A 25,171-nucleotide genomic window follows, 5' to 3' on the forward strand; every position below is an offset into this window, starting at 1 on the left:
AAAAAAATTTGAGCATGTGAACTTGTATATTGTACATATTAATTCTTTGTAACGCGTATATATATTCTCATATGTGTTATATATATTACTCTACTAATAGATCATATACATAATAAAATATGCACAACATGAATCTTTTAAAACAATGAGATAAAAATAACATTATAAAGTGAAAATCTGTTATTTTCTTCCCATGCCCCAAATGAACTGTCTTGCATACCCTCCTGACATACAGTTAGTGGTATTTGCTAGGTGAAGGTGTTGGGGATGACATTTGAAGTCTTCTGGGCATAGGGCATGTGCAAAGGCCCTGTGGAAAGAACAAATATCACTCAGGAGGGACTGGATGAAGGTCGAAGTGGGAAGAGTATCAAAAGCATAGGAGGGAGTGAGGTGAAGGGGCCAGTCAGGCCAGGGCAGAGGCATCCAGGACCTTCTAGGCCACAATAATTGTTTGGATATTTATCCCAAGAGCAGTGGAAGCTACTGAAAGGTCTTCAGTGAGATGTGCATGGCCCTATTTGGGCTGCGAAACCATCCTTCTGGATGGGGAAGAGTGGAAAGAGAGAGGTCACGGGGAGGCCTGGAGAAAGACTGTGATGGTTTGGGCTGATATGATGGTGGCAGTGCTTTGGCGGGATGTTTAGGAAATAGATCGACTGGCTTTGCTTATGGTTTGGGTGTGGGCTTCAGGAAAAGGGAGGAGTTAGGGATGACACCTGAGGTTTTTCACTTACCCAGCTGGATGGTGGTAGTAGTTAGCAAAATAGGGAACACTTAGCAATAGCGGGTTTGAAGTCACCGGGTTCACTTTTGTGTAAGGAAAGCATGAGGAGTCTTTGCACGATTTGCAAGAAGATGTCAATAGTGGGAGTGGTTTAGCAGGTCCGGAGCTCACAGTATGGCTGTGATGTATATCGGGGAGCCGAGGATGCAGGTTGGGGAGTCATCTGTAAGAGGCAACCAACATAGCCATGAGCACGGCTGAGACCACCTAGCCAGAGAGCAGAATGAGAGGGGAAAAGAGCCTGGGAAGTACCGGTGGACACCAGCATTTCATGAGAAAGACAAGTGGCCGGAGAGGAAAGAGAAGAATCTGGAGAATGTGATGTCTGAGGAATAATACTAACAGGTGAAAAAAAAAAGCTTTTTTAAGAGGATGGGAATCATCAAGTGTGAACCTGCCCCTGAAAAGTCAAGGAAGGTAGGCCTGAAAAAAATCCATAGGAATGAGAGTGAAGGTCATTGGTGACCTTGGAGACCAACCGTGACCTTCCCTGGGCTGACAGGGCCCTTTGGGAACGACTTGTCACACGGACAGAGAGTGAGGACATGAGGAGGGCACCGAGTACTGGCAGTTGTTTTGAGGTGTGTGGAGAGGGCGAGGATGGTGGCTGAGTAGGGGACAAGGAGCCAGCGGACTGATGAGCACATTTAAAAGCTGCTGGGGGCGAGGGGATCCCTGGGTGGCTCAGTGGATTGGCTCCTGCCTTCGGCCCAGGGCGTGACCCTGGAGCCCCGAGATCGAGTCCCACGTCAGGCTCCCTGCATGGAGCCTGCTTTTCCCTCTGCCTGTGTCTCTGCCTCTCTCTCTGTCTCTCTGTCTCTCATGAATAAATAAATAAAATCTTTTTTTTTAATAAATAAAATCTTAAAAAAAAAAGCTGCTAGGGGAGGAGTCAGTTGAAAGGGAAAGGTAAACATTCAAGAGAGAGGAAGAGAGAGCTGGTAAGTAACCCAAATGCCGTGGGGACAGGTGCCAGGCTGGGCTGGAAGGGCCGGTCCCCAGCAGGAGAGCGAGAGGCACCCCTGCCGTCATGTAACAGGACTGGGGCGGCCACAGCGTCCTTCTACCCACGGAGAGCAGGTGCATGTCTGTTAGGATGCGAGGGGGCCTTCGTCGTCCTGGCTGCTTCTTGTCTGTGGAGGAAGCTTGAGGTCCAAAATGTGGGTTCGGGGAAGGAGTTACGGGGAGGGTAGGATTGCGGGGCAGGGCTGGGAGCCAGTTCGAGGCTGCTGACCATGAATTTGGCGGGGGACCACCCCCCTAGAGCGACCTAGCGTGGTGCAAGGCTGTCAGGTGTAGGCATCGCGGTGTAGCGGGTTCAGCCAGTGTTGGGGTGTTAGCACAAGGCATCAGGAAAGGGTGGGAAGGCCAGGGGGTCTTTGCACTCTAAAAAGGTGTTGAAATGATGGACTGTGGGATTAAGGTGGGAAGGCTGCCAAGTGAAGAAGGGGGAGAGAAAGCACAGGGCTGCCTGGTGTGGAGGCTCTTTAGGGGTGGGAGGGAGAACAGCTGTGGGGCGGGGGGCGGCCAGCAGTGGCTGGAAGAGGGGGCCGTGCCTGCAGGTGCCCCGACGGCAGAGTGCCCACCAGGGTCAGAGATGCCAGAAGTGTCCTTCGGTTCCCTCACCACAGTACAGAGAATGATCGACGGACTTGAATTATTAAGACCAGCTAGTTAAGTCAGCAGTTGCCCGTCCTGTGATGTCTCTGGAATTCTGCACGTTAGGGAAACATGAGATGCTAAGGAAGAAGCACCTTGAATCTGTAACTTCTGAAGGCCCTGGGGAGAGTCGGGCCGGCTGCCTGCCGTGGTGGGCTGTGCCCGTGGCTTCGTGTCCAGAAGGATTAGTATCTGAGGCCGCTGGTGTGTTTGCAGTGCCCTGAGCCGCTGCCTGAGATCCAGGCAACTGACATGACTGCGTGAGTTGTCCCTGGCGGAGTCACGTCGGGGCCCCTGGCCTCCTCAGGAGCAGAAGGGTGACCCTGGCCGCCGCTGCCACTGGAGACCAAGGTCCCATGACTCCTCCAGGTGGCCTTTGCAAGGCTGCACTAATTGCAACAGTACGTGAAACGGTTATTGGATTAATAATTTATATTAATAATTAAGTTATGATCAAAATGACTACAGTAGGGCAGCCCGGGTGGCTCAGCGGTTTAGTACAGCCTTCAGCCCAGGGCTTGATCCTGGGGTCCCACGTCGGGCTCCCTGCATGGAGCCTGCTTCTCCCTCTGCCTGTGTCTCTGCCTCTCTCTCTCTCTCTCTCTCTCTGTCGCTCATGAATAAATAAAATCTTTTTTAAAAATGACTATAGTAAAATAATTTGATGTGATGCCGAGATGATTGGAGGACATGAGGCACTCGGGCTTCGGGTTCTGATGGCAGTCTGTCCCTTGCTTGCTGTTCGATGGCGGGCTAATGACTTCACCTGTCAGTGCATCAGTGTGGCCATCTCTTAACTGTGTCATTGTCACTGAATTGTGGGGATTCAAATGGATGATCCAGCGTCCAGAACTTAGATGCTGGGCTGGAAACCATCCCTTTGCACCCAGAGCACTCTCAGCATCTTTCACTCCCGCCCAATCTCACCCCCTTTCCCTAGCCTCCCCCTTCCCGTGCCCTGGCACCCGAAGGCCAGGTCCAGGGCTATGAACCGTGCGCAGCTACTCCCGGCTCCTGGCAAGTCTCCATCCTGTGTTGTTTTCCTCCACCTCCTACACTTTTGTAAATACCTGCTTTATGAAACTCTCCTAAGTGGTCTGCTTTCAGTGTGCCTTCTGTTCCTGCCCAAACCCTTACTGATAGGGTTTTCAATGTTAGCTATTATTACCAGCCCTGATAATTAATAACGACAAAGGGAGAGTCTGTGCATCACCAAGAGAGGTTATACATTGGCAGAGGTCAGGGTCAACAGTGCTAAGGCCCTGTTTGCACAAGGCTTCATTGTTTAGAACCTGCTTTCATTAGGCTCTGGCATGGTTCCCATTGGCCTAGCCTCCAGCATGGTTTACCCCTGCCTCTCCTTTTTTTTTTTATTTTTTTATTTTATTTACTTATTCATGAGAGACACACAAAGACAGAGACAGAGACAGAGACACAGGCAGAGGGAGAAGCAGGCTCCATGCAGAGAGCCTGACATGGGACTTGATCCCGGGTCTCCAGGATCAGGCCCTGGGCCGAAGACGGTGCTAAACCGCTGAGCCACCCGGGCTGCCCTACCCCCTGCCTCTCCTATCCATAGTTATCTTTGAATGTTGGGCTGAGCCCCTCCTGCAGGAAGCTTTCTCTGACCTCACAAACCATGAGAACCTCCTCGGTGGTTTTTTGCAGCTCATAGTCTAGACACCTGGCCCTTCAGGATTACCTTCAACACTTACTATCTTCTTATACATATGCAGCAGGGAAGCCACCTAGCTTTCATCTTGGGTGCCAATTCTTACCCATTTGTAGCAGCTTCCGGAGCCCTGAGCTGAACAGGCCCTGTCTGAGCAGAGCAGGAAAGAATGTTTTAACTTATTAGTCATGTCTGCCACGGACACAGGAGAGTTCTAGCATGAGCAGTTCGTATTCCCCGTATATGAAATATCTCGTCTGCACCATGGCATGGTCAACTTCCTGAGGACGGGTTTTAAGGGCGCGTGGATACACAGTTAGTAGGCAAAAAGTGTGTGCAGATTTCTGTGTGGTTGTCTAGAAATGGGAGGGTTGGGGCTTAAAACCAAAATCTAAGGAGGATCTAATAAAACAGTCACGGTCCTGTTTGGAAGCCACACTTCACAACTTGGCTGTTTTTTAAACCACGAGGGTAGAAAATGAGGTGCTGTGCAAGTGTCTGCCCAGAAGTGGATGGATGTCTTCAGTTAGCGACTCTCTGCACTTGTATTCCACGAGGCATCACCTGTGATGGATGACGCTCACATGCTCAAGGGTCTTACAGAATTTTCTTGCTCTCCCACTAAGAAAAGCTTATCAGAATGCAAATGTGTGAAGGAGGTATTACTATGGGAATAACCTTGAATGTGCTCTGATTTTTTTTTAATGGGAAAAAGAAAGTATCAAATTTTAGTACTTTAGCTATTGTTGGTAATATATCTGCTTAAGGAAAGGTAAAACACTGCTGCCTTTGTCAGTAGTTTCATCGTCAAGCATTATAGAATCAAAAAAATCCCATAGGTGTTCTGAAGGAAGATCCTGAATTCAGTGCCAAGGAAACCAGCCTATCACCAGATTTCTCAGCCTTTCATACCCAAATGACGTTCCAGCGTTAGAGACATGGCACCCACAGATAAGAAAGTGAGAAAAAGTGTCTGATATATTCAAACGGACAGTTGCTTAAGGCCACAGAAACCAACATTAAGTGTCTGTGTTCTCGTACTACAGAAATCATTGATGATGCAGCATTGAGATCTTCCTCCTATACATGGACACAGTTTCACAGAAAGACTTTGAAGTCCCCAGGAAACCAATAGAGGGGGTGCAGGGGGCAGATTCTGACTGTTAAAGGCTGGCTGAGATTGTGCTTGGATTCAAACCCACTAGCCACAGTGCTGCTACAGCGGCTGGAGATGGGGGATGAGGATGGGGGAATTGGGATAACAAGACTGAGTTTGAACCCCTGGTCAGAGGTTTTTCTCTGACCTTGAAAACCATCCTGGCTTTGAAACAATGCTTATGACCGATGCTGATGACGTGACAACATAGTGTTGCCATTGTCTTGGCTCATGTCACAGACCAGACATATTTTCAGCACGAAGGATGCCAAGCCCGTATCCAAAACTGAGAGGAATAACGAAGCTGATGCCCAAACATCCAGACACTTCATTTAGAAAAAAAAAAAAAAAAAAAGGCCCAGACAACTGGGTGGGGAGGGGAGTGGAGTTATCCGTCTAATGGTACGGGGCCTGCCAGCAAATCAAAAGCACCTAGCTGGACCTCTCCATTTCCACCTGTTTATGGGCTGGGATCCAGAGACAGCCCCCGGAGAGCCATGTCCTGCGGTGTCATGGTCAGCAGCCCTGGCTGTGGGTGGATCTGCTTCCAAGGCCAAAGCAGCCCTACATTTGCTGCAGGATCTTGGACAAGTTGCAAACTCTCGAGCCCCATTTTCCTCCTTTGTGAAGAACTAGGCTTCTTTGATACTAGGTTTTTATTTATTCATATTAGGGTGTAGAATAGGGAAAGTATTAGGCACTTACCTCTAGGGTTGTGTGAGGTTGTGTGAGGTAAAGTCTGTAGTGCTTCGAGGAGCATGGGGCATGCACGCAGGCAGTGGTCAAGAGGTGGAGGCCAGCGCCCTTCAGGCACTGTGATGTGACCAATGGCATCAATGCAGGGACCACCTAGAAGACAGAAATCTCTAGGCAGGATCTGGCCATTTTGCGGCTTCCAGTCCCCCAGAATTGTTTTGTTTTTTTAAAATTCTGCTTATTCTGGGAAATTTTGGGAGAAGGGCAGTGTTCGCTGCCCCTCCTCTTCAGGAGGCTTTAAGCTTTAGTTGTACCCACTGCTCTCCAAACACAATGAGGCCTTTCAAGCCACGGCCTCGGTCCAGATTGCCTTCCCCTCACCTCTCCACTGTCAAACCGCTGCTCCTGCTTCCAGGAGTGCCCAACCCAAAGTCAGAGCCTCTGCATCTTCCTGAAAACCTCCTCCCTTCAACACACACAGCCCACCCTGAGATCTGCTCCACCCCGCCCGGCAATTCGATGTGCTCCTATAAACCCTGTCTCCCACTGCTGATCTCATCATAGCACTTATTACTATATGAATCCCCCACTGCCCACTCCTCCCCACACACGCAGTGTGGGCAGGCAGGGACCAGCGTCTGCTGCGGGCTCCGTCACACTGGGTTCTCCATCTCCAACAGTGACCAATGGAATGCATGAATGGACAGCTGGGGTCAGAGGGCAGAGGTGGGACTGGGTCCCCCCAGCCCCAGTGGCTTCTCCTTAGATCTACCCAACACCTTAGAAAGGTAACAGACCATCGTAGCTCTGGTTCCTTGGTCTCTCCCAGGCAGGGAAGCACATGGTCAGGCTGTAAAGCCTGCAGGCTCCATGGTCACATGCTGGGGTTCGAGAACACTAGCCTTGCATCCCCTTCCCTCCCACCTCCCTCCCATCACCATCTGTCTCTGATACTGCCTTTTTTGCATCTAGTGACTTCTTGCTTTCTTCTCCACTGGCGATGCTCACCCCACAAAGGAAGTGACGGGACAGTGTTGTTCCTACAGCCGACCAGCATCTAGAGATTTCGTAAATGTTGAACAGATGATTGAACGACTACCAGCAGGGAAAGGGTTGGCACTGGGCTGGCTGCTATTTTCGTTGTGTCTCACTCTTGTCCGGTGGAGAAGCACATTTACCCAACTGACAGCAAGGCTAATTCACTGACAGACCTCCTCGTCTATTGCATCTCCTGGTCTGTCGCATGAGGTACCAGCGAGGGGGTGGGGAGTGTCCTGGGCCCCACAGAGGAGCCTTCTTAGGTTTTAAAATGACAAAGGATGGGGAAGAAAGTAGGTGAGTCCCCAGGGAGGGGGATTTGAAAAGGGATGAGGGTACAGACTTGTAATAAACAGAAGAGGAGGTGTTGGAAGGGGTATTGAAAGATGTAACGGTGGCTGGGTTGCCATGGAAACACTGTGTGGTGCCTGGACCGGAAGACAAGCTGCTCCTTCGAAGTGAATTTCAACCTTGCAGCTGGAAGTACGCCCTTCCCCAGCATACACCCTCCCCTGGGGCCTGACCCCCTGCGTTTGCCCATAAGCCTCTAAGAAGTAGAGGTCTGGTACCAGCAGTTCCCCTGGAGTGGGGGATCCACCAGACAAGTAGTTGGGGACCCGAGGGGACCTGCTGAGAGACAGGGAGGCTGTGTCCAGGAGGTGCTCACCACACCAAGGCCGTGTCTACACCTATCCTACTTGAATTTCTGGGGCCTTTCCAAAACCGGGGTGTTCCCACATGGGCCACAGGGACCACCCACATTACAGCCGTGCTGGGGAGCTTCTCAGACATGCAGGTTCCCCAGGCTCGACCTAACACCTCTGAATCAAACATCTGGGCTTTCGGGTTTCAGAAAAATCTGAATTGTTCACTTCGGCAGGTGGGAATTATGCATATCCAAGTGTGAGAAAGCAGCACCTATAACCCAGTTCCTTCAATCAAAGGTGCGTAGAGGCGTTGGGGCAGTGGGGCCACCCAGTGGCCTGGGCATCAGTCTCCATGGAAGGAAAACACCAGTGAGCAGTAAAGTATGACTGAAGATGAGAGGAGGTGGAGAAGGGGGCAGGAAGCGGGGCAGAGCGGTCGGTGTAGGGCTCTGGAGTGAGTCTGTCTGGGTTTGACTCGAGCCCCTCCACTCACCAGCTGATGGTGCTTCCTATCTGGAAAAGAGAATTGATCCTAGGAGCACTTCCTGATAGTGTCATTGTGGGGATTCAGTGAACAAATACCTACACAGTGCCGGGCCCAGGTCGGCAGAGCCACAAGGTGGAAGAGGCCGGGACTCTGAGTTTTGAGAAGGTCCGGTAGACCTTTTAAGACTATAAGAAACCAGCTTTTCTTGTGCTCGGCCATATAGGTGTGGGAGTTGTTTGTTACACAGCAGTGAGCATGGCCTGACTCCTACAAGGCTGTTAACAAGTAGCCTGTTAGCTGTAAAGCTTCAACCAGTTGTAGGGGTGTGCAGAGATGCTCTCTCGAGGGAATGGGCAGTGGGGACCAAGCCTTTGGGTTGGTGAAGAGCCTCTATGACTTCACCCCAAGTTCTCTTTGGGAGAATTGTATATACGACTGGAAGGAATTCCCACTCACAGTCTCGGTCTCCAGGAGTTGGTTCTTTCCCAGAAGCAAAATGACCATTTCTCACCATTAACTTCTAGCTTGACCTGATGGACTTACTGCCCATTGTCCAGACATTAGGGAGAGAGTCCTGCTTCTCTACTAGGAGAGAGCCTGTGTGTGTGTGTGGGGGGGGGGGGGGTGCGGTGTTGGAGGCAGAGCCAGTGTCCTGGGAAATATCTCAAGTCACAAAATAGACAAGGGCAACTTTTCCTTCCTGGTGATAATTTAAAACATTTCCATCCTAAACCAATCGCATGGCACTAGATACAAAAAGGCACATTAATTTTCATGATAGAATTAGAGATTTCAGGAAAGATTCCCAATTGCTCCAGAAGACTTTCCCTTTCCCTAGAAGATGTGTTATCTTTCTCTGCCCCTAGAGCTGCTTTGAAAGGAAAGTTGAGAAACACTGATCTGGAGACCCCTGGATCCTAAATAGAAGTCCATAGACAACAGTTCTGAGCTGGCTGTATTAGGAATCACTTGGGACCCTTGCTGAACACTCAGATTTTTTTTTTAAAGATTTATTTATTTATTCATGAGAAACACAGATTGAGAGGAGAGGCAGAGATATAGGCAGAGGGAGAAGCAGGCTCCTCGCAGGGAGCCCGATGCGGGACTCGATCCCGGATCTGGGGATCACAAGCTGAGCCAAAGGCAGGTGCCCAACCACTGAGCCACCCAGGCGTCCCAACACTCAGATTCTTATGCCCATTTCAGAAAGCCTAATTCACCAGGTTGGATCGAGGTGTGTGTGGGGGGGGGGGGGGGGAGGAGGGGTTGTCTCTATATCCACTTCTCTCTAAATTATTAGTGAGGTACAGTTCACATGCAGTGAAATGCACACTTTAGAAGTGTATAGCTTAATCAATTTTGACCAATATTTATCCCGTGGGCTGTAACCACACCTCTAACATGCCTCTTGCCATTCACCTCTCCCAGAAGCAACCGCTGTTCTGATCTCTATCACCACTGATCAGTTTTACCTGTTCTAAAACTGCTTGTAAATCAGTGTTTCTCAGTCGGCACTACTGACATTTTGGGTTGGATAATTAATTCTTTGTTGTAGGGCTCTGTCCTGTGCATTGGAGGATGGTTAGCGGCATTCCTGGCCTCCACCCAGGAACAGCCTCCACCTGCCAGTTGTAACAAGCAAATACGTCTCCAGACGTTGCAAATGTTCCCTGAGTTAAGCACTAGTGATAAAAATTGAATTATGCAAAAAAAAAAAACTAAAAAAAATTGAATTATGCAGTATATATTTTTACGTATCGTGACATACATCCTTTCACTTAGCACATTTTTGTGATTTTTCTCTATTGTTGAGCACACAGATAATTTATTTCTTTTTATTTTTGAGGACTATTCCATCACAAAACTATGCCACAATTTGCTTAACCCATTTTCCTGTTGATGGACATCTGGTGATGCCAGCGTGGGGCTGGAATGAGTAAAGTTACTAATATTTTCATTGTCTCTGGATGAATACCTATGGGTACAATGGTTGGACCATAGGGTAGATAGAATTTGTCTGAAAGTACAAGTTGTCCAAAGTGGTTTACAGTTTTCTCTTCCAAGCAGTGTATGAACATTCCCATGAACTCCCATCCTTGCCCGTACTTGATATTGTCACTCTTTTGAAGTTTAGCCATTCTGGTAGATGTGTCATAGTTTACATTTTTTATGGCTTCTTGGAAAATTCTCCCAAACAGATGCATTAGTTGTATAGTGCCATCTAACAAATTATCCCCCAAATTAGTGGCTCAAAATCACACCAGATTGCAGTTCCTGAGGGTCAGGAATCCAGCCCTGGCATAGCTGGGTCATCCGGCTCTGGGTCGCATTGTCCAGGGCTGCGGTTATCTCAGGGCCTGACTGGGGAAGATCTACTTCCAAGTTGTTGGCAGCATTCAGTTCCTGCCAGGCCTTGCCACCTGGGTCTCCCCATGCTCCCCAGGCAGCTCTCAACATCACGGCCTGCTTGTCAAAGGGAGCAGACAAGATGAAATCTCATTCTTTTGTAACCTAATCTCACACGTGACATCTCATCACATATTCTATTCATCAGAAGCGAGTCACGAGGTCCAGCCCACAGCCAGGGGAAGAGAATTACACAAAGGGGTGCATACGAGGATGTGAGGGGTCCTGGAAGCCACTGTAGGGCCACCTGCGCCAGCAGCTCTAGTGGGAGAAGCTTGGTCTGCACCAGAGCTGCTCACACCATCTGTGGGAGAAGAACCTGTTTTGTCTTAACACCCATTTACCGAATCACAGAAGAGTTCGGGGACAGACCCCAATGCACGAACCCCACTTTGCATATAGCACTCGTCTCGACCCCAGGGTTAAACAAGTAGTTCCAACATTTGTTGAGGGTTTGTTGATGCTAGCCTCGGTGCTAGGAGCTTTATCTCGGTTCGCTCAATCTGACCCCAGGCCATAGGTGTTCTTGTTAGCATCCCCATTTAATAAATGAAGAAACTGGGAGCACAGAGAAGTTAGTGAATCAGACTCAAGATCATATAGCAAGTAATTGGCAGGACCTGGGCTCCAGCCACACCGTCTTGTTCTGAAGCTTGAACCACCAGGCTCCATCTGAGACTCTGGGACACGTTAGGGTGCATTATCACTAGCCTCAGAGCCCAGAGTGATAGATGCTGGCAGCCTCTTTCTCCAGCCCAGCTGGAGGGGGGCTTTGCTGTGCTTAGCCCCAAACCCCAGCTGCAGCTGCAGTGGCCTGTGTTTGACATGATCCAAATACTCTAGGTTTGACTCTCTCCCCTCTGTCCTCTCCTTTTTTCCTTTTAAAGTTCAAGGATAAGGGATGAAGCCATCTGTCCCCATTTCTAGCCAGAGTTAGCTTCGCCCACCCGTAACGTCCTGGGTGCTGTGATGCTTTAAGATGGATGCCCTAGCACGAAAGCCCAATTTAATAAACAGCCTTCAGGTGGAAAAATTAATCATGTCGCAAAAGGGGTCACCTAACATCTCTGGTAAGGTTAAGCGTTTGTTTACAGATCATTAACTGCATAATTAATTTCTCTTTTTCCAACACAGGCCCCATAAGTGAAGGACAGTGTCTGTCTTGTTCACTTCTGTGTCCCTAACACTTAGCATAGGACCTGGCCTGTAGCAGGGCTCAATAAATATTTGTTCATTAAATGAAGGCTCGCCCCCTCCTCCCCACACCATCTGTCTTAGCCTGGATTAGGGAAAACTGAGCCTGCTCTGAGGCCTCTGTGCTGCTCTGCAGCAGGAAGTGCAAAGGGATGCAGGGGGGGGAGCACGGGGAGGGCACACACTGGGGCGTTACCGAGCCAGCCACCACCTGGCATCAGGGTGATTGCTGGAGGTGTCAGCTTCCCAGAGGTGACTGGAGATACTTTTGGGAGGGGTAGGAAGGAGGAGAGGAGAAGAATTCAGGTCTGGCTTCCAGCTCGCAGTGGTCAAGCCCCCCTGACCCTCTAACGTGGGGGTGTATTAAGTCGTGGCACAGCCGGGTTGCCCTAGGGCGGGCCCAGAGTGTCCCTGGGCATCTCACAGGCTCAGCAGCCCCTGAGAAACCCCAGGGCAGATGGCAAGAAGGGAGTGGGGTGGGCGTGACCACAAGGCGCAGTGGGGCTGTGCCCCGTGAAGCTGCTCAGAGTCCACACTCAGCAGCAGCAAGTGGCCCAAGGCCCGGCCCCGAGACAGGTGAGGCAGGGAAAACCTGCAGAGACACATCAGAGAGATCTCTGTACCTGCCATGCCAGCACAGGTCGACGTTCCCTGATTGTTGAATGCCTACCCCTCTGGAAGCTTCCCCCTGATTCATTCTGCGTGGGTATCTCCACCCTGAGTTCAAGGGACATTGGAGAGAGAATCCCCACTTCCAAATCCTGCCCGTCTCGCCCTGCGGGGTTAGGCTTGAACGCAAGCCCTTGTTTGAGGATCTGCTCCCCTGTACCCCCCTCCTCCCAGCCATTCTTGCTTGTGCTCCACTCGTGATGCTTTCCCAGCCCCCCTCCCTCACTCCCAAACCTTTTTTCTGCTTCTGGGCCACTGGAGTTCCAGCTGTTTAAAGTGGAAACATAGATGCACGTGAAAGATTTGGTGGAACCAGAGTCTTGAAATGCAAGGAATAAAGTTTGTACAAGAGAACGGGGTAGGTAATCAGCTGCTGCTTTTCCTGCTTGAACAGAGTCATGTAGCAGTCATCGGACTCTGCTCTCTGGCCAGCTAAGGCCTGCAAATCACTCTCCACTTCGGGGAGCCATCGCCACACAGGATCTTACCAGGGCAGGGCAGGGCTAGACAGCGAGCGAGCACGCCCTTGGCCGGGTGCGGGGACATTCAGGAGGTGGGAATGGTGTCCGAGCCCTGGCGGTTTCTCTACCCCAGTCATGGTGTCCTGGGACGCCCACTGAAAATGCAGGGCATCAGTTCAGGATGCTCCCGGCTGCAAATCCCAAAGACCTCCCTCCGAACCAGCCTGAGCAATACGGACAGTACTGCTCGGGTGACTTGAGGGACAGAGGTGGGATACCAGGCTTGAGTGATTCAGGGGCTTAATGATCCCGTCACCGGAGACAGTTTCCTTTTTTCTCCCCACCCTGCCATCCACCACGTCCACGCTGGCTGAAGGCCGGCTTATCCCGTAGTCACCAGATAGGGCCACAGGCTTCCTGTCCAGCCGGGGAGGGGATCTCTTCTCCTACCGTGAAATGCAAGGCTTTCCATTCTGTCCGGGTTGGCTTTCCAGGACAGGTGCCAACCTCTGTGGTGGAAACAGTACCCGAGGACTGATAGGATCAGGCTAAACAGGTCCCTGCCCGCCACCCCACAGCTGCGGCTGGGGTGCGACTCAGGAAACCTGGCGATCTGGAGGGAGGGCAGCACGGACAGGACAGATATTTGCAGACAGCTGGGAAAACCCCGACTTTGTGCTCTGGGGCTGCACATGAAGCTCTCGTCAGAGCTTCATGTGCAGAGTAGGGAGAAAGGCCGACCCAGGCTCTGTGGAGAATTGAGGCAACACAGAGGGAGCCTCAGTCAGAACCGAGCCCGGTGATAATTTTCCTACGAAAAATGCAGAACCGGCCCAATGTGATCAAACTGGAAGGCAATCAGCATAGCCCTCTTTCCAAAGGGATTGAACTGGGTTTGAAACCAAACGTAAAACCACAAAAGTGTCCCCCAAACCAGCCAAACGACGTAGTTCTGGACCCAGCAAGTGACAGGATGGCTCCGAGAAGGCGCTGGGTGCCCAGTAGTCCCCGTGGGAAGCCGAGCGCCCTTGTCTGATGAACAGGATGGAGCAGCAGTGGCCCGAACCCGGACGCTGCCATCGTCACTTAGCATCCAGCGTCCAAGACAAACAGGAATTTGTTCCTTTTTTTTTTTCTTCTTTTTTAAAGCAGCTGCAGGGCAGTGGAAGTGATGCAAATTTGCAGTCAAAGTATCTGGAGGCCCTATCATATACCACTTGTCAGCTGTATGACCTTGAACTTCTCAAGCCTCTGTTTCCTCGTTGTACGATAGTGTAATTAATATATGTAACTCAGCCTTGGATGGAATATTGGAGGTGGGCGCCACTTGGTGGAGGAAAAAAGACATGGGGACATCAGCCCGTTGCTCTGTGTCTCCTTTCGGGGCCTGGGGCTCCTCAGGTCAGGAGCACAGCCTTCCTCCACCCCTATCCCCCCTGACCCGTACCCCACTTTCCAATGCCCCGAGGTCTAGCTCCCACCCAGGCTCCTCCCTGAAGCCCTCCCCGGCCTCTCAGATGCCTGCTTGCTGCCTGCACGCACCACCCGCTCGCCCCCAGACTGCCTGCTGCCTGCTTCTGTCCTGCCCCCCAACCAACTGCCAAATATACCTGTTATTTACTCTCCAGTGTGTGATCGACTCCCCAACTCACTTGTACCTGTGTATCTCTCACCTCTTCGTAGATCAGACTGTGGGAGTGGAACAAGCCTTGAAATCGCCTGTCACTTGAGGTGACAACTCAGAGGGGTGAAATGACCTGCCAGGAGTTGCTCAGCTCTGGCGGTTGGGGCAGTGCCAGAAACCAGGGCCCCTGATGCCCAGTGATGCAGTCAATGCGGTGGGTGGGGGTGCAAAGGGGACCTGATTTTGCAAATCATACAGGTCCCTCTGTGGGGTACTGGTCAGTATGTGTGACAGTGACAGACGTTTTCTGATGGGTGGGTGTTGTGCCTGTAAAGGCTGGAAGGCTCAGGAAGGAGGTCGGAGCCACAGTGACAGTGGGCTTTGGAGCCAGGCTGACTGGGGTTGTAATCCTGCTGCCGCCCGCACGGTCTGCTCCTGGGCAGCTTTGTTCCATTTAAGTCAGAGATGCCAGGCACACTCAGCAGAGATGGGGATAGAGGTGCCTTTGCTGGTCGTACTGTCGTTTCCAAGAGAGGAATGAAGTGTTTTATCCCCTCTAAGTCCCTTAGGGCGTTGTAGGGCTGGGCAGCAACCTGCATGGTGGCCAGGAGACAACCAGCTCCTGCCTCTGGCCCCTTTGAGCCCTGGGGCACCCCTCATTTGTTATCTAGTTGATGAGGACAGTTAGGAATGCCTTCTCACTGAGATCCAGCCTCCCTCACCAACGATCAGGGACAGATGCCAATGAGGACAGAATGTCCAGGATTTCTCCTGGGATAGGCGAATGTCGAGTGTGCAAACACTGTCCACACACACTTTGCAGCAGCGTAAGCTTCTAAGTGCTGTCCCCCTCCAGGACCACATTACCCCCAGCCCTAACCCTGCTCCCACTCCCCAGCCCCTGGCTCATTGCTGTCACTAGAGAAAGCAGCCTTGACCCCTGGCCGGTTTGAATCCCTCAGGTAGAAGATATCTCAGCCCCTAATAGAGACAAAGATAGAAGATTCCACTCCTCTGTGTGAGGCAGCCCTGCAGATTTAAAGCTTCACAAGCGAGTGGGCCTTTGTGTAAAGAAAAAGACGCTCTTTCCCCTGGATGGACTAAGGCCCTACCTCAGGGCATACAGCTGGGCAAGTCGGGCACAGACTGCATTTGCCCCGCTTGCCCCTCATCTAGGCTCCTTTGTGCGGTGCACAAACCATACAGCTAAGCATGGCAGCCTTAGCCATAGTTTCATGCTGTGTACTCCCTCTGAGCAGACACCGGGGACACAGAAGGAGGAAGACAAGACCTAATGCCCCTGCTAATGGAGCCCCACGCTAATGGCCAAACAGGCCAACCCATAACAAAACAATAGAAGGTGAGCTCAGTGCTATAAAGCCAACAGCAGGATGTGGTGAAAGGGAGGGGACAGGCATGAGGGAGGGAATTAATTTATAGCAGGCCGGGGTGGGGAGTGGTTTGGCGGGGAGGAGTTGGGGGCCAGAAATCAGACCCAGAAAGAGTTCAGCCTGTTTGAGAAGCAGAAAGGTCAGTGGCTGGAGGGGTGGGAGGGAGGATTCTTGGGCCGTGTCAGAGAGGTGAGTAGGGCCGGGTTGGGCAGGGGCTCATAGGTCACTGCTTGAAGTTTGGATTTTGTTCAAAGTGTGGTGGGAATCCTGGTACTTCTGAGCCACTGGGTGGAAGAGGGAGGAAGGCAAGCAGCACAGGTGACAGTCCCGGATATCCCCTGGGGGCACAGCAGAGGACCAGTGGGCAGCAGGAGGGGGCATGGATGAACAGGACTGAAATGGCACTCAGGATGTCGTGGTTTCTGGTGGGTTCGGAGATGCCGTTTTGACTTCTTAGGTGGTGCCCCTAAATGCGGAAAGGGACCACAGTCTTCCCTCGGCCTCTCATGAAACGTCAGATCACGGCATCTCCTCTCTGTGGGTAGGACACAGGCGGGACCCGGTCCCCTCATGGACTAATCCGAGCGATGTGTGTTTGCAGTTCAATGTTAAAAAGTCCACGGAGCCCGTCCAGCCCCGAGCCCTCCTCAAGTTCCCAGACATCTACGGACCCAGGCCGGCTGTGACAGCCCCGGAGGTCATCAACTATGCGGACTACACTCTGAAGCCCACGGAGGAGCCTGCTGCACCTGCCAGCCCCCAGGCCCCGAATGACAGCCGCCTCAAGAGGCAGGTCACAGAGGAGCTGTTCATCCTTCCTCAGAATGGTAGGGGTCTCCTGCCCCCGGTTCCTTTATAGGCAGGACTGGGGGAGGGGGCGGGAGGGGGGCTGCCTAACGGCGTCTCTGTAGATGCCGCACATGGCCAGCCCCAGCATCCATAGCATTGGACTCTGGGCAAGCAGGTGGGCCTGGGGCCGGAGCTACGGTGCTTTATTCCTGCAGGTCTATTGCTGCATTGCTTCCCTCCCAGACCTCCAGCTTCCCACTGGGCAGTGGAGGGTCCTCCAAGTCATGCAGAAGAGTTGTGATTAGATCGTGGGCTTTCAGCATCATGGGTTCGAGTCTCTGCCCTTTCATGTACTTGCTGTGTGGCCTTGGTCCTGTTGCTAACCTTTCTGGGCCTCACTTTCCTTATACACAAAAATGGGACTGCAGAATTATCTGCCCAGTAGGGCTGTAGTGAAGTGTAAATAAAATAACGTATATAAAGTACTCATCCCAGGGTGTGGCCCAAAGGATGTAAGCACAACATATTGTTATTATTGTGTTTCTCTCCTTCTCATCAGTGTGGACTTCAAGATAGAACACCGTTCAGGGTACAGTGCTGTGCTGGGCTCTGGGGCAGATGTGCAAAGCAGACATGTCCCTAACCCAAAGGAGCATGCAGGCTTTCTTTCTTTCTTTTTTTTTTTTTTTAAGATTACTTATTTATTTATTCATAGAGACGAGAGAGAGAGAGAGAGAGAGAGAGAGAGAGGCAGAGACACAGGCAGAGGGAGAAGCAGGCTCCATGCAGAGAGCCTGATGTGGGACTTGATCCCGGGTCTCCAGGATCACACCCTAGGCTGCAGGCGGCACTAAACCACTGCGCCACCGGGGCTGCCCGCATTCAGGCTTTCTTAAGGAGGCAAGAAATACGGCCGGGAGAATGGATGGCTGTGTGGTTTGGGGGTTTTGTGCATGTGGTTGGACAAGGAGATGGCAGTAGAGGAAGCAGCTCTGACATTGACCCCGATTTTTGTGCATCTCCTGGCCCGGGTCCAGGTGTACCCCATGTGGCCAGTGGACAGACACCCTTCCACCCAGACCTACCCAGGACCATGGTGATTAGCCTGGCATTTCTTGAAGAACAGATTCATGTAGCGCCTGTAGCATGAATGAATCTGCTTCACTTTTAGACTCCAGCCTACATTTTGTTTTTATTTTAAAGATGGTCTTTTTATTTGAGAGACAGAGAGCATGAGCAGGGGGAGGGGCAGAGGGAGAAAGAGAAGCAGACTCCCTGCTGAGCAGGGAGCCTGATGCAGGACTCGATCCCAGGAGCCCAGGATCATGACCTGAGCCAAAGGCAGACGCTGACAGACTGAGCCACCCAGGTGATCCAACCTGCCTGTTTTAAATAGGTAAAAATATTTAATATGGAGGACTTGAGATAAAAATATTTATATGGAGGACTTGAGAGCTAAAAATATTAATATGGAGGACTTGAGAGCTTAAGCTTGGAGGGTGGGGAAGAGCTTGCATGAGGAGCCTTGGGGGTAGTGATCAGAATCGTAATTTCTCAAAGCTCTGATGAAGCCAGGATCGGTTGCTCTCCACCACGAAGAGCAGGAGAGTGTGTCAGAGACTGGAACTTTGAAGAATTCAGAACATTAGCTCATCTTCTCTTTGTCGTCATTCCTCATTCTTTTTTCCCACCCCGGAAGCCAAGCACTGGCTCGACAGAAAGCAATCAGGAGTTGATTCTTCAGCAGTATTGGCCAGAGGCATGGGGGTGCCTATTGGATGTTGTCCCCAGGATGCTGGACATGTCTTGCTCCCAGCCGTGACGATCCTCAGCTCTCTGTGTAGCTCAGCGTCCCGTTTCTGGAAGCTGAATCCATCCCTGCATTACCAAGTGGGGCCAGCTTTGGTCTGGTTTTGATTTTGAAGGCTGAGGTCATCTGAGAGCAGAGAGCTCTGGGTGCCAGGCAGGCCCCCTCCTGTCACTGACCCTGCTGTGGTCCTCCGTGCGGCGCCCTTGGAAGCCACATGGGTCCTGCGTGTGTGTTGGTTTTGTTTTACTCATTGGTCACAGCCTGGTCAATCTGTTCCTTACTTAGATGCACCAGGGGAATTTTTCACCACATAACAAACCATTTGGAAGTTAAATAGTCCTTTAAATATCTACTCTCTAAATTTGTTCTGAAGATAAAAAAAAATTTAAAAATTCCAATTGGCCTGAAGTGGAGTCTGCTACAGCTGCTGAATCCTCTGATTCTTGGAATATGTTTGACTCATGACAGTCTCCCAGATGTTTGGCTCCTGTTCAAATGAGGTACAGAATGAGCAATATTTGTGTTTTTAGGAACTTCTGAATTAAAGATACGGTCATTCATTCATTCATTCCACAAGCATTTCTTCAGCCTCCCCTGAAGTTCCACCACGACCCCTGACCTTCCCCAGCATCCACTTGCCCCTTGCAGCCTCACTCTTTCACACTTATCTCCAGCTGTGAACACGAGAGGAGCAGGGATTAGAGTCTGGGACAGGTGGAGATGGGCTGGGCTTGGCTTGCCTGAAACAAGGCGACAGGGCCACACAGGCTGTGACAATTTCCCTTACTCAAAGCTCACTGTGGGCCGGGCCCTGGACCATGTACTTTCCCCGCTTTACTTCATTTCATGCAAGTAACTCTAGAAAAGAGGGACTATGATTAACTCCAGTGTAAAGATGAGGAAACTGAGAAGTCACTTGTCCAGGGTCACGTAACTATCACTTGGCAGCTCAAGTGTGACAGCAAAGCCCATATCATGGCCACTAGGCTGTGACCATCCTTCAAACTATAAACCCAGGGGCACCTGGGTGGCTCAGTTGGTTAAGCATCTGCCTGCAGCTCAGGTCATGATCCCGGGGTCCTGGGATCAAGCCCCGTGTCGGGCTCCCTGCTCCCCGGGGAGCCTGCTTCTCCCTCTCCCTCTTGTGAGAGCACTGCTTGTGCTCTCTCTGTGACAAATAAATAAATAAATAAATAAATAAATAAATAAATAAATATTAAAAAATATATAATCCCAGGACATCAGGCATCACTCTGATGTGTCCACCACGACTTGGCACTCAGCTAGAGAGACTTCGGTTTATATTCATGGCATAGGTGGCAGATGGGAAAGACAGGATCTAGAAGACAGGTCCCTGGCATGGGTGGCAGTGACGGCCTTACCTCTCTTACCAGGTGTGGTGGAGGATGTGTGTGTCATGGAGGCCTGGAACCCAGAAAAGGCTGCCAGTTGGAACCAAGCCCCCAAACTCCACTACCGCTTGGACTATGACCAGCAGAAAGCAGAACTGTTTGTGACTCGTCTGGAAGGTATTACTTTTATTTGACTTTCACGGGCTTCCATGTGTCCGTCTCCCCCGGAGGAGCTGGGCAGGGGGGATGAGAGCATCTGTGGCCCGAGGGAGCACTCTGTAATGAACGAACCCTGAAATGTGTGTATAGTTCCCGGCCCCTCTCGTATAACCTCCAAAGTGGAGAATCCTGATTGGCAAATATCTTTCTCCCAAAAGGGGATTCGGGGACCAGGCTCCTTCCATCAGGGGCTCCGTAATCCTCCCAGGCCTCCTTGTCATCTGAACCTAGCAGGTGGAAAGAGAGGGAGAAGAGGGAGAGAGCACAACCGTCCCTTAAAAGCCTGCATGGCCTGCACAGAACATGCGTCACTCCTGCTCGCCCCTGGAGCTCGGTCACATGGCCACTGGCTGCCAAGGAGCCTGGGACATGTGGCTTAGCAGGTGCTCGGCACAAAGAGGAAGGGGGTTTTAGTGAACAGCTAGCCATACCCTGCCGCAGGTGCCTTTGACATTGAATGGGGCTTTGTGCCGGATGTGGAGGGTGTTCTGAATGGGCGGTGAAGCTGCTGAAATCCAAGAACTGGGCAGTCTTTCCGAGGGGGTCAGGATGTCCCTGGTCTCCCTACCCCACCAGTTCACTTTACCATCAGCAAACAAAGCTGAGGCTTTGCAAAGGAATTGAGGTTAACAGTGGACCATTCTATGGCTCCTGGGAGCTGTGAGCAGGAGAAATTGGCCTTCTGTATTAAATTTTCTGTTTCTAGGGAGTGTTTCTCCTTTTTATGTTCTTTCAAGATTTTTTTTTAGCATTTTCACATACTTTATGACATTTGGTCTTCACAACAGTCCCATTTAGCAGATTAGTAACTGAGGCCTAGCAATCAGGTGACTTGTCTGAGATCACTCCAGCTATTGGTGCCAGAGTCAGGACTAAACCCCAGTTCCCCTGGAGCTTGGTGGAAAGTTCTAGCAGGACACATGGCTTCAGTTTTTCACCTTCTCTTCCTGGGAAAGGTCAGCTACCATTTCCCAGGGGATCATTGAGCAGCCAGCCAGAAGAGCATCACGGGTACAAGTTTCTGGATCAGTTCACACTGTGAAGCATTAAAAACACCCAAGTTTAGAATAAGAGAATGACAGAGGTAGTGGCCAAGCGAGTCGTGTCACCAGTGGTTATGTGGTAAATGTTTAAAGGACAGAACAAACAGGTACAGTATCAGAGCACAGAAGTCATTAGAGGTTTGTGGGGCCTGGCAACCCGGGGACACCTCATAGGCAGAGGGTGGGTCTCTGGGAAGCACCCCATAGTGTCCCTGTGGTCTGGGGACAGTGTGTGTGACACTGGCCACCTCGGGGAAGCTGCTGTTTCTGAGTCTCACTGAGAGGTGATTCCACAAAGCCACGGTGGTCAGCCCGAGGCTCTCAGACCCCGAGGTCACGACCACGAAGCCGGACCCGGCAGCTCGGGCCCACCTGTGCTTCTCCCCTGCCCTGTCTCGTTGGCTGCAGCTGTGACCAGCGGCCACGACGGAGGCTGTGACTGCTACATCCAAGGCAGCGTGACCAACAGGACCCGGACCGTGGAGGCCCAGACGGCTCTGAGGAAGCGGCAGCTGCACACCACCTGGGAGGAAGGCCTGGTGCTCCCCCTGGCGGAGGAGGAGCTGCCCACAGCCACCCTGCTGCTGACCCTGCGGACCTGCGACCGCTTCTCGCGCCACAGCGTGGTGGGGGAGCTCCGCCTGGGCCTGGACGGGGTGTCTGTGCCTCTGGGGGCCGCCCAGTGGGGTGAGCTGAAGACTTCGGTTAAGGTAGGGTAACCCCTTGCCGGGAAAGGTGAAACCTGGTAGTGGAGCTTGGGGTGGAGGCACTGGGCCAGCAAGTTTCACAAACCTTCCCAGTGTGTGGGTGTGCGTGATGCGCACGTGCAAGGAAGATTGGAGTGGTGAACCGGGTGGAAGGCTAGAGCAGACGCATAGCCCAGGCTGTGGAATTCCTGGCGTCTGGTTTTGCGTCTAGCTTGCCATGCAAAGAAGCCCCTGCCATCACGGAAAACATGTTATGAGTGTATTGGCTCGAACGCTGACAGTAATATCCCCATCTGAGTTCATGGGACGCTCCCTGTGTCCCTCCTGTGCGCCACGCACTGCACCGGAGATGACACCACATAGAGCCCCTCTCTCCATAGAACTTACAGGCCAGAGGGATACATTGGAGCAGGCGAGTGACGATGAAAGCAATGATACTGGACCTGTGTTGAATCCTAGGACATCTAAGAGAGGCCTAACCGAAGTGCCCTGATGGAGGGTTCTAGAAGGCCTGGTGTGAAGTGGTGTTTGTGTTGAGCTTTGAAGGACGGACTGGGTTGGGGCAGCCCCAGAGCTCAGAGCTCTCTGTGGCCACCAGCCCTGGGACAGTTCTCCCCACGCCTCTGCTGCCGGGGGAGCCGAGAGTGGATGTGAGGGGTCTGCCGAGAGGCTGCACTGTTCAGAGGGGGGTCATTTGGGAGCAAGCCATTGTTCCTCACAGTCTGGGCAGCGAGGGGTTGGAGAGGTCAGGACCCTAGGACAGTGTGTGGTTATTTAGGCCCTCGGGTCAGGGCCTGCCACCATGGATGGAACCTTCTGGGGACCAGTCTCAAGCAGCTGGTCAGTGCCTTATCGGGAGACCACCTAGCCCACAAAGCCCTACTGCCTGGCCCTTCACAGAAAGCATTCAGTGACTCCTGTGCTCGAGTAATAAAAATACTAAAAAGGGCATTCATTTTCGAGTACTCACCATCTATCAATCCCTGTGCTTGGAACGTCACTTCAGTTCTTTCTCAAAGCAGCCAGGTGGAAACGACGCTGTGACTCATTTACTGACACGGGGACTGGGGCTTAGGGTGGTTGGGTAACCCATACAGGGTCACCCAGCTGGGACGCCACCAGCTCGGCCTTGCGGCCAGGTTGGTCTGGCTGTAGGTCGGGTGCTGTGTCCTCGCCACGGTGCCATGGAAGTGCCCTGCTGCATGGGAGGCCCCATTGGCCACAGCCTTTCCTGATGGTTCCGGCCGATGGGGACACCTGCCCCCCCTCCTTTCTGCTACCATCTCTTCCTCGCCTTACTTTTCTTTCTTTCCCAGGCTCAGAAAGTCGATAAAAATTGACAGCCATTCTCAGCTGGAACCAGGCTGTTCCGAAGCACGCTCTCTAATGAGTGTGTGATTTGGGACTTGAACAGAATCACAGCCGGGGAAGAGGATCTGACACATTGGTTTATTCAGCTGGTAAACCAGCTTTCTCTGGAAGTGGAGGGGCTCCCCCAGGGCTTTGGAGACTTTCGTGCCATGGGGGCCGATCTAGCCTCTCCAGGGGGAAGTCTTGGATGGGCTGTCCCTCCCTCCTAGAAGAGCAAAACATGTTCATTCATCCCAAGAATACCTTGCCGGTTTCCAGCAGGTGCCAGGAGCTGGGGACACAGCGGTCATTAAGAGGAAGCCCATCCCATCACGGCGTGCTCACTGTCCTCAGCATCATGCTCATAGGTGCTACCGTGCCACAAAGACACCCTCACCCTCATGGCCCACTAGCCTGCTTCCACGCTTGTGAGCGATGTCAGAGGCAGCATGTTGGCAGACGTAGGCCCTGGCACCCCAGGCGGGTGAGGGTGGGTGGGCCTGGCCCCAACTGGAGCGTGTGAGCTGATGTGAATGAGATGGGTGCAACCTTCAAGTGGCTGCGGCCCCGGAGCCTCTCTCCTCTAGGCCAGAATGGGTTAACCAAGGGGCTGTCCGTGCCCCAGTTCGCACCAGAAGACGCTCAGCCAAAATGTGGCATGTGCGTCACCAAGGATCATGGAGCAACCCACTCCAAGGGCATCTTGGATGACTCATGGAGAGCCCAGGAGAAAGACGGGGGCAGGGTGAGGGTGAAGGAAGCCTTATTTTTGTCGGCAGGTACTTGAAGCAGCAGAGCCGAGGAGGTAGAGGCTGCTAAGATCGCCGGGCTGTGGTACAGCCGGTGGGGCTCATCCGGGGCTCTTGACAAGCCCTTCACCAGCTGACGGGCCCAGACTCCTCTCACCTGGCTTAGGGGAGACAGGACGCTGATGCTGGATTGTCCCCAGCTACAGCCCAGGCCAACCGTGGACCTCCAAGAAGTGATCTTGAATCGGGAGGTTGGGGTCCATGCAGCCCTGCTGCCACCCCTCTGGGTGCCCGGACAGGTCCCTGAGCCCACTTCCTTCACTGTGGAATGAGACGTCTGAAAAGCCCCGGGTTAGGACTCGGGCTTCGGTGTCAGACTAGACCTCCGTTCAAGGCTCGGCTTTGCTACTTCCCTTACTTTGGCTACATGACCTCAGGCAGTGACGTGCCCTCTCAGAGTCAAGGTCTTCTGCGTAAAATGGGAATGAGATTAGTGTCGCTAGGGTTGTTGTCAAGATTCAGTAGGATGTCTCACTCTTCTTTCTCACAAGTATTTGTTGTGTGTCAGCTGGATGCTACCTGCTGGGCAGTGGCTTTGTGGAGCTTCCAGCCTAGTGGGATAGATGATGCAATTGCACCGAGCACATAGTAAGTGTTTAATTAGTCTTAGCTGCTATTATTCCTGTCATTGCCAAAGTCCCTGGCAGCTCTTGAATCATTTTGTCATGTGACCTATTTACTCAGGGCCTTTTGAATCACTGGGGTCAGGTTGAAGATATTTTTTCCCACAGAGGACAGGGGTGACCCGGGCAGAGGGCTGGCCAGCCTCATCCAGCCCCCCTCCCAAAACCCAGACTGGCTCCTCTTCATCCAGAAACAATATTCCCACTTAGTCATCTCAAAAAGTGCTGGTTGTCCTTCCTTGATGATCAATGGTGATAATCTCAGCGGATAGTTCCACGGCGCTTACTGTGGGCCGGGCCCATTGGCGGGATATATTATTATTCCCATTTTACAGACGAGGAACTGGAGGCGTGGGGAAGTTAGGTAGCGTGCTGGAGGGTGCACAGCGAGGGAATGGTATGACTGGAGCTCAGCCCCAGATGGTCTGGTGCCAGAGTCTATACCCTCAGTACCAACTTGGGTCAGTGACAGACATCTGCCTCCTAGGGGGCTCTTTGGGTCATTTATGTCCCTCGGTGGGTTTGTTGAAATTCCAAATTATTTTTTTTAAAGATTTAACCACTTATTCATAAGAGAGAGAG

General features: G+C 51.9%; 1 protein-coding gene across 2 annotated transcripts in view; it reads left to right on the forward strand.

The window, feature by feature from the left end:
• SYT13 (synaptotagmin 13) overlaps positions 1 to 25,171 on the forward strand; it is a 44,529-nt gene that overhangs the window by 13,037 nt on the left and 6,321 nt on the right. Inside the window, exons 1-4 of one of the 2 annotated variants that reach the window (XM_038563495.1) lie at positions 16,006 to 16,026; positions 16,489 to 16,714; positions 19,881 to 20,015; positions 21,509 to 21,810. In XM_038563495.1, the coding sequence (XP_038419423.1) occupies positions 19,904 to 20,015; positions 21,509 to 21,810 (414 nt within the window). In that variant the 5' untranslated portion in view covers positions 16,006 to 16,026; positions 16,489 to 16,714; positions 19,881 to 19,903. Of the gene's footprint in view, positions 1 to 16,005; positions 16,027 to 16,488; positions 16,715 to 19,880; positions 20,016 to 21,508; positions 21,811 to 25,171 lie in introns of those variants that run through there. The other variant, XM_038563494.1, reaches the window with a different exon arrangement.

Source organism: Canis lupus, chromosome 18 (genome assembly GCF_011100685.1).
Source record: "Canis lupus familiaris isolate Mischka breed German Shepherd chromosome 18, alternate assembly UU_Cfam_GSD_1.0, whole genome shotgun sequence".
Lineage (NCBI taxonomy): Eukaryota > Metazoa > Chordata > Mammalia > Carnivora > Canidae > Canis > Canis lupus.